Source organism: Hemiscyllium ocellatum, chromosome 7 (genome assembly GCF_020745735.1).
Source record: "Hemiscyllium ocellatum isolate sHemOce1 chromosome 7, sHemOce1.pat.X.cur, whole genome shotgun sequence".
NCBI classification, from domain to species: Eukaryota; Metazoa; Chordata; class Chondrichthyes; order Orectolobiformes; family Hemiscylliidae; genus Hemiscyllium; species Hemiscyllium ocellatum.
In genome coordinates this window covers 89503215-89512855 of record NC_083407.1, presented here as the reverse complement: position 1 = coordinate 89512855, position 9641 = coordinate 89503215, and the positions used below count along the sequence as shown (strand labels likewise).

Genomic DNA, 9641 nt, shown 5'->3' with positions numbered 1-9641 from the left:
ACATTATTTACTTGTCATATACTTGAAAGCAACCTGGCAAACTAATTGCTTGGAAGTATAATGCAGTGAGAGACACACATGCAATTTAAGACCAGGAGAGTCAGTCCCAGGGCGTCTGTTTACGCCAACGTTTCCTAGCAACAAGAAAAGTACTTTGGTCTTTTGATTGAGATCGGAAACCAGAGTATTGAGTTTCTGCACCAAAGAAATTGTAGACATACTGCTGAATTCACTCGTAGTATTTAATCTACAAGCACTTTTTGATGTCAGTGAGTAGATTGCATTTTTTGGAAGTCTAAAATTTATTGCATGTTTCTTAAGGACAGAAGAACTGTTATATATCTGCAACAAGTTTTTATTTGAGAAATATTATTCAGGTAATGTTCATTTATTTTCAAGATTTTCATTGTTAGGCGAGCAATATTTATGATTCAATGCAAAATTGAAAATGGCCTCCAACCCTGTTCATAAACCCTGTTGTAAGTTTTATAGTGTTATTCTGTAAGTAAAAAAAATCCTAACCTTCATTGCAGAGGATAAACTAAGGAATATAGTCTCTGGTCTTCAAAACTGAAGTGATTTTTTAAGAAGAAGAGTGTCACCGAACATGGAAAAAAGGCGCATAAAGAAAGAAATTGAAAAATTGCTGTATGTATCAAATTGTTGTTTCCTTCTCCTAATGTTGTCTCTAATATGCATATATTTAAACAACAACTTGTGGATATAAAAGAGGGAAAAAATAATTTGAAGACCAAACAAAGTGGCCAATGACTTCTATTTTGTGAGCGTTCAAATGTGCTGGCAAGATCCCACAAATGCTGACAGCTTACTGATGCTTAGCAAAAGTGAAAATATTTCCTGATTGAGATCTGACATGATTTTTAACAAACCATGTGACAATTTTGGGTGTTATAGCTGTTTTTTGTTGCTGTGAGTGAACATCTTTATTTGCATGCTTTTCCAGAGGCCATTATTAACAATCAGGATGGGACATTTGTATGCTTTATTCACTTGTAATTGCCCTTCTCTTTAATTCAGGGACCTTGAGGTCAATTATTGGACCACTGTTATCAGCTAATATATCAGACGAATAATCAAATGAAGAATCTTCTCCCTTTCTGGATTACAGTTTCATAGGTTTTATGGATTACAGTTTTATTTAGTCACAAATGCTCGATAATCTTTTTTAGGTAGGAAACTGCACATTAAACCTGTAGCAATTATCCGTTATACTTATGTAATCATCATCTGTTTCTGTACAAAGGAAGCATTATATTGGTACGAGACTTCGTGAAAACAGCTTTGATCCCAAGGGAAAAGTGGAGTCAGTAGAGTCAACCTACTTCAATGATTTGGTAAAGTTAATAACAAATTGGATAATTACTACTAACTAGTTAGTCTGAAATAAATGTTAATTTATAATGAACATTTCTTTAGCAGGAATTTACAACATGGCATCTGTTTGAAATATTTCTTATCATTTATAAAAATGCAGGCATCAATACTCAGACAATAATATTTATGAAATACACTGGAGAAATTATTAACTGCTTGATTTTAGCTTCTCATATGGAACTATCTTGGTTTACTTCATAGCATATACTCAAAGTTAATAGGAACTTGCTAATTTACTTTGAACTATTATCTAATAGCATTTAAGAACAAAGAACAAAGAAATTTTACAGCCCAGGAAAAGGCTCTTCAGCCCTCCAAACCTGAGCTAATCCAAATCCACTGTCTAAAACTATCGAGCAATTCCTAAGCATTTGTATACCTCTGCTCCCCACCTATTCATGCATCTGTCCAGATGCACCTTAAATGAATCTACTGTGCCTGCCTCTACTACCTCTGCGGGCAACGGGTTCCAGGCATCTATCACTCCCTGTGTAAAGTACTTGCTGTGTGTATCCCCCTTAAACTTTTCACGTAAAGTACTTGCTGTGACTATCCCACTTAATATTTACACTAGCAACTTCCCTTTAAGTTGGCACAGAGTACTGAGTGAATGAATTATCTTACAGTTATTAAAGGAGACAACAAAGTCAATAGCTAACAATTTGTTTATGATTACAGTTAGCAACATTTTATGTTATTGGAGAGGGTTAACTGATATACTAAATAGCATTAAGAAGGCAGTTTAATTATAGCTGAGAAATTCAGCATTAACTGCTTGTTAGAATTCACATTATTATTGATGTTAATTTGGGATTAGGCATTTTGTACATTGACAGACTAACCCCATATACTTCACAGTCATCCTTTCAAATAGATTTGTGTCTTAATGTGTGTAGTCAGCGACATGTCCAAAAATGTGAACTATCTCATTCTTTTCAGTTGACATTGATGAAATAGTTTCTTTGTTTTCCATTGAGAGGATAGTGGCAGCTTGGAAATGCAGTTCTGGTCTTTAAAGCTATCCATACATTCTGGAATGTCTTCTGGCTAAATTTATTTTTGTGCAGGTCTCCATACTTCATCTTGCTCCTGAATCCAGGAAAACTTGTATTTTATTGTGACATACCTTTTAGCTTCTTAGGTCTTAGTAACAAGCTGCAGGCTGACCCAAATACCTTAATATCATCTTTACCAAGCTAGTTCTGGACCTATAGTCTTGATAATTTGCCTTCTACCACAGCCAAGTAATTGTTAATCAGTTTGAATTTTAAGGGTATTGCTAGCATTTGTCATCAACACAGAATTCCAAATTCTTGAAAAGCATACACAATTTCTTTCATACTTCAAGGTAATTGTCTATCATAATCTCTTCAATTTAAACTCTTTTCTTGATTACACAGACAATCTGATTGAATGCCACTGAGGCTAAGTCTTACCAGAAATTGGCTGTGTCATTTTCATCATATTTTGTGGAGAGTTTCTTGTTGTGAGGCCCACACTATTTTTTTGCTAGATCATCCAAAATTCACTTCATTAATAGGAACCATTCTTCATGGTATCCACTCATTTGATATCAGCCCATTCTCCCATTCACCACATGCTCAAGTACTTCACGCTACTGGGATATCTCAAGATCTCTGGCACCATATTTGAAAACGCCACAGTGCACCTGGTTAAATGTGGGCAGTCCAGAGCTGCTCTGCTTCATTGGACATGCTTGCCTAGGACATGGCAGACATCGGAAAATTGGCATTGTGGACAGGGACCTGGAGGAACTGGTGAACAGAGCAGTGTAGAGGAAAGATGTCCTCTTCACTCAGGACTGAGAGAGAAAGTCAAGACACCAGAGCCAGTCATTCTATTCCCCCAACTAGGTCAGTCTGGTCTCAACAATCCAAAGGAACACCTACCAGTGCTATAAGAAGGTGAGTTACCTTCTCTGCACCACCTGAATAAGTACCACCATCTTCTCTGAGCTAACAAGCCCCTTCCAGCTAACTCACACTCACCTTCCACCTCAGCTCATGCACTACCACTTTCACTATTGCATGCGACATCTCCCCTCACTCACTCTCACCTACTCAATTCACTGATCCCCCAGACACTGCAAACCCTCTGTGCTGCCTACACATGGCTCAGGATGCCTCTCCACTTTTCCACAACCTACAGCAGCACTAATGCTTGAATCACTCACTTTCAACTCATGCAAATCTTCCCAATGCAGTTGGCTCTTTGCTGCCTCAGGCATGCAAATACCTGGCTGCATTCATGGACAACATGTTGGCTGACATGGACAGCCAGGCCCAGCAATCTCAGTCTCCACTGGATTTATGCACAGACCTGCACTCCATCACTCCAGCCATTGGTGCTCAGCACCAACAGCAAAGCCACTGGGGGACAAAGGACCTTAAACTCACTTAGCTGTCCCTTCCTCATGAGAAATCAGAGCGGTGCCAGGAGGAGGAGAACCACACACAGACTCTTCACCAATCTCCTTTTAGAACACTCCAGAGGTGACTGGCTCTTCCACCTTCACCATGCCTGCCACTCTCAACCCTCTGGGAGTTGAAGTGAGCAGGGTGTACCTGAACAGCTCAACATCTCTGGCCTCTGTAGACACAAATGCATTCAGACCAATTCTCAGACCAATACCATCCATGCTCTTTCAGAGCAAAAATGGAGAGCCCTGAGAAACGCAACAGATCTGGCAGCTCCTGTAGAGAAAAACAGAGTTGATGTTTCGAGTCAGTACTGAAGGTGGTGGGGAAGGGTGGCATGTATGTTAATGAATAGGGCGGGGAAGATGTTTGGGGGTGGGGATAATTCACAGAAGTTGGGTACTCCGCAGAATGTATGCATCATAGCTGCTCCCTGGATCGTGGGTGCACACCTGTAGGAACTGTTGCCTGTTGTCACAAGCTGAAAATGTGTTGCTGGTTAAAGCACAGCAGGTCAGGCAGCATCCAAGGAACAGGAAATTCGACGTTTCGGGCCAGAGCCCTTCATCAGGAATGAGGAGAGTGTGCCAGGCAGGCTAAGATAAAAGGTAGGGAGGAGGGACTTGGGGGAGGGGCGATGGAGATGTGATAGGTGGAAGGAGGTCAAGGTGAGGGTGATAGGCTGGAGTGGGGTGGGGGCGGAGAGGTCAGGAAGAAGATTGCAGGTTAGGATGGCGGTGCTGAGTTGAGGGAACCGACTGAGACAAGGTGGGGGGAGGGGAAATGAGGAAACTGGAGAAATCTGAGTTCATTCCTTGTGGTTGGAGGGTTCCCAGGCGGAAGATGAGGCGCTCTTCCTCCAACCGTCGTGTTGTTATGTTCTGCCGATGGAGGAGTCCAAGGACCTGCATGTCCTCGGTGGAGTGGGAGGGAGAGTTAAAGTGTTGAGCCACGGGGTGGTTGGGTTGGTTGGTCCGGGCGTCCCAGAGGTGTTCCCTGAAGCGTTCCGCAAGTAGGCGGCCCTTCTCCCCAATATAGAGGAGGCCACATCGGGTGCAGCTGTGATGTGTGTGGAGGTGCAGGTGAAATTGTGGCGGATATGAAAGGATCCCTTGGGGCCTTGGAGAGAAGTAAGGGAGGAGGTGTGGGCGCAAGCAAACTGGACATTGAGGGAGCAAAATGTTTTCCTGTTCAGCATCTGGTTGTATGACACAAAACCATCTTCAACCCAACCCAAACCACATTAGCGTAGCTGGGGAATCTTCCATGGCTTTCTTGTGAAAAGTTACTGAATGACAGGTAATTGCTGGCACATAGCTGGTTTTAGCGTTTACAATTAGTGGCCTTCAATTTGCAGTGAGTATTTTCCTTCAATGCGATGGTTTTAACATACTGCTCGTGCAAAAACTTCTTTCAGTTTTGTTTCCCATTTCCTCTTGTGGGTGTGTTGCCCCGCTACCTAAGCACTGAAGACATGCTTGAGCTGAGGAAAGTGCTCACTTTTGCATTGCACATTCACAGAACCTTCACAGGAAAGTGGTTGTTGCCAGCTTTCGTCTGATTCTTTTCCTCAGTATCCTCTGCCTTTTGAGTGTACTTTCCTCTCGTTATTTCTGATAGCCTTCTTAATTCATCTCCCTTTCCTTCTGTTCTACTTCAATGACTCAACTAATCTTTACCCAATTAAAATTTCCTTCTCTTCCATGCTCCAACTCCCATTGGCATTCAGCCTCATCCTTACCACACCTCTCATTCAATTCCATTGCTGTTTCTCTATCGCCACCTCACCAAGTTATGCCAATGTGTTCCCCACCCTTCATATCCAGCTCCCAAATTCTCATTGTACTTACAACCTTCTTATTCTCCCCTCTTCATGCCAGTTTGCTCCTTCCATTCCCTGAATCGGGCGACTTAAATTGAATTCCCTTCCTTTCCTTTGCAGCCAACATACCTTTGTCTCAATCTTTTATTTTGATCCTCCTTTTAATTGCACTTCAATTAAATTCATTGTCACTTTTGAACTGATTTCTCTTTCAATTTCAGACATGCTTGCCCACTCCATTTGGTTTTATTCAAGTGAATAAAACATTGTCGCTACCAAAATCAGCTTGGCTAGTGGGCACAGTCAGCCTTCAACCAAGACACGACTAGTGGAAACATGAGCTCCTGTGACTGTCATGAGCAGCACAACATACAGTCATAGACTCATAGAGACGTACAGCATGGAAACAGACTCTTTGGTCCAACCTGTCCATGTCGACCAGATATCCTAACCCAATCTAGTCCCACCTGCCAGCATTTGGCCCATATCGCTCCAAACCCTTCCTATTCATATACCAGCCTTCACTCAAAGCATTAAGAAACCGTACCAAAATCTGTTTCTGAAGGAGCTAAGTATTATACTCACTGCAGTTTGAAGGAAGCAAGTCTAACCTTTCAGGTACATATCTAACATTCATTTCAACATTCTAGTTGAAATGATAAACACACATTTTTGCCTGAAAGGACTGTGACTTCGCATGTAATTCTAACATGTTAGCGTTTTCATGATAGGCTAATGAATTGAAAAAAAAGGTGAGGTGATCCACTTGAGAGTTTCCAAGAAATTAATACCAAAAGTTTAACACACTTCTGAGAAACTGGCACCTTGTCTCCCACCCAATTAATTTCCACTGCTCTTCTTTCTACAAGTTGGGGTGGGCACTGATATCTCCACCCCACACATGCTGCATTTACAGTAAGTTAACTTCTGGTTGATGGAAAAAGCTTAAAGCAAAATGTGATCTGGTTGTTAATTCAAATTATCATAGTATCATTCATGCTACTGGGCCAGTAAATGGCATCTAGCATACAGAACACTTCAGCATTCATTCAGTTAGTCACTTTTCTTGACTTGGTGAATAATTTTTTAAAAAGCCACAAAATTGTGTTATTCTATCTACCAAATCTGCATCTGTTAATCCTTTTCCATTCTGATTTCCCAACATAGCCCCACTATTTTAGCTTTAGCTTCTCACATCTAAAACCATTCCATCACTATCCAAAGATACCATGCCAATCTCTAGCCAAAAACAACATGTGCATGCCAATAACAAGTTTCTCAAATTGTTACTGTCACTCCAAATAGATGATGCCGGTTGAATTGATTTGGAATTAGGAGCGAACATATGTTGCCAATTGGCTCAAAAGGAATAGTAAAATTGTCAATCACAACACGAACATTCAAAGTTAGCAAGAAGTATATTGGCTTTTTTTTTATATTTGAGCTCACTTTTCATGATGGAAGAGCTTGTGATTGTGTAAAATAAGTTTTAATGTCATGACTTTGTTTTTAAATATTTCTTATTAAATCTTTAATGTACCATCAGTCAAGTGACAACATTTTTCCAGAACTGATATTATAAATCAATAGTGTGGAGACATTTGCATAAAATATGTGAAAAGGATAGCTGCTTTATGGTCTGTTTTGAGTGTGGTTGGACTCAATGTTTACTGAACAAAGAAAAAGTTGTGAAGTGACTGTTCAGGAAAAATTACTCTAACGTGGATAGTTATAAACACAATACTGTGATAATTCTATTGAATAGATTAAACAAGTCAAAATGACGTTGTAAACTTTATTACATAGGCACATTACGATTTGGCGATCAATGTTGCTTTGCTTTGGCTGAATGAAGAAGAAGATCAGAAAGTTCTTGAAAATGAAAAATTGTGAGTACTACCTGTCACCAATAACGAACTGGTCAATAAATTGTACTTTGCAATAAGACAAGAGGTTCGATCCTTGCTGATGTTAATACCAGATGAGTTATATCCAAGGGTGAAATGGCTTGATAAATTATAACAATTCTTTTTAACCATTGAAATCAACTAACGAACATATTTGCAAGAATCTCAATGTGTACTTTTAACTCACAGAATTAAATGTATCAAACAAGGAGGAAAACTACATTGGACTAGACAAAATGTTTAGAAATATTTCAACACAAACACTAGGGAAAGGATTCCAACTCAAACTGTTCCTTTTATTGTAGCAATGTCCTTACCAACACCAAATCCTAGTGAAGATTCCCCACTGTCTCCACGTGAAGGTTTCTTGTTCAGTGTGACACAGCTGCAACCAGTTTCCTTCTGGTGAATACTGGGTCATTCAATAAATGATTTTCTTCAGCTAGTAGCTCTCCCTGACACACTGAAAAGAAACTGCAAGCTACTGCTTTAACTTCAGAACAACCCTCAGTTCGGTAAACCCATATGCCCATAAGACATAGGAGCAGAGATTAGGCCGTTCAGCTTGTCGAGTCTGCTCCACCATTCAATCATGGCTGATAAGTTTCTCAACCCCATTCGCCCACTTTCTCCCCATAACCCTTGATCTCATTTTTCAACAGTATTGTGGGACATCTTATGTGAGATTTTAACCCTCCTGCTTCCAATCAGTGTGCTGCTTTTATTAAAATTAGTGTTGAGAGAAGGATGTAACCCCAATGAAACAGTGCCTGTTAGAACTAGCAAGGATATACTGGTTGAAATTATTTTAAATTGTTAGTCATGGAGCCAATGTAAATTTCTATTGTGTGAATAACTTGTTTACCCGAAAATGCAAATCATATACTATACACTGACATGACTTTCATTTTAATAAGAGTAATTCTGGGATCTAAGATATTTTGTAATGCAACCAGCTACAGTTTAATCAGCTGTTGAAATATGTTAATCCTGCAGTGTATTAGCAGCAAAATGTAGCACTTTTTACATATTCGATGCTGTAAATTACATATCATTTTGCAAAAACATTTTGAAGGATGTTCTTAAGAAATCTTGAGTGCAGTAATGGGTAAATTAGTACAAATTTAGATGAATATGAAAACTGGATTAATTGAAATATAATTAATGCAGGAGGTGTGTTCTCCAAATTTCATTCCTTCCAAACCTCACAGCATTTCTCTCTATCAATGCACAAACTTCATATGTAGATAACAGAAGTTGTACATTTGTTTTGGCACAGTTTTCAATTCAAAATATTACAATGCAATTGTGAAATACCAGTTATATTTCAAAGTTACACCTAATTCTATACCCAACTACGTTTCTAGGGTAATTTCACCTCGTGCTAGGTCGAACTACCCAAATGAAATGGAGCGAGAAGCAATGATACTCTCTTCCTTTGCTGGAATTCTAATGGCAAGTCACCTTCTAGAGTAGTGAATGAATGTATAATATTTTTATTGTAATGAGTGATAATAACATTTACATGTACAAAACTAAAGCTATTTAAGGAATTCTTCCTTTCCAATCATCACAGTCACCCAATTCCATCATATTTTGATCTAAAGTCATTTAAAGCAGATCCTGTTTGCTTGGATCAGATACTTTGTGCTCAGCTTTTGGTCTCTTATTCCTCAAGGGACCCACGTTTTAAATGTATGATATAAAAAGCGTAAGTTTTAGTTTCTCAATGCACCTTCCATCAAATCACCAATTCAGAACACAATTCCAAATAGGATGCTATCTTGGAAGAACTTTATTCCCACATCCCACTTGACTGTGGCAGATTAATCTTAGAAGTGCACGACATACTAAGGGTTGTGCCTTCCCATCTTGAGTTGTGATGGAATGGAAACAGGATGGCAAATAAAGTGGCAGCTAAACAAGATGGCCAAAAGTTTCACCTCTGTTTCCAGCACCTGCTATTTTGCATAGCTTTGAAAAGGGGGTGGCTAGCAAATTGTGGCTGTTAAAGCTTCAATTAAGTTTATTGCAATAAAGGCCCTCCAGTTTAGAGGCCTTGCAATTTTCCAGGAGATG

At 39.6% G+C, this 9641-nt stretch overlaps 1 protein-coding gene across 1 annotated transcript; it reads left to right on the top strand.

Moving 5' to 3' along the window:
• Window positions 1-240: 240 nt before the first annotated feature.
• Window positions 241-9038, top strand: LOC132817641 (uncharacterized protein C2orf80-like). Its single transcript, XM_060828141.1, has 5 exons — window positions 241-265; window positions 534-648; window positions 1265-1355; window positions 7462-7544; window positions 8930-9038. The coding sequence occupies exons 2-5, from the start codon at window positions 608-610 to the stop codon at window positions 9036-9038; spliced, it is 324 nt and encodes a 107-aa protein (XP_060684124.1). The 5' UTR covers window positions 241-265; window positions 534-607.
• Window positions 9039-9641: the final 603 nt, after the last annotated feature.

What these genes read in the sequence shown, in the direction of transcription:
- LOC132817641 (XM_060828141.1), top strand. Translation starts at nt 608, where the DNA reads ATGGAAAAAAGGCGCATAAAGAAAGAAATTGAAAAATTGCT. An exon ending in CAACCTACTTCAATGATTTG is followed by an intron (nt 1,356 to 7,461) that starts GTAAAGTTAATA and finishes TTTATTACATAG; the next exon opens with GCACATTACGATTTGGCGAT. An exon ending in GTTCTTGAAAATGAAAAATT is followed by an intron (nt 7,545 to 8,929) that starts GTGAGTACTACC and finishes CTACGTTTCTAG; the next exon opens with GGTAATTTCACCTCGTGCTA.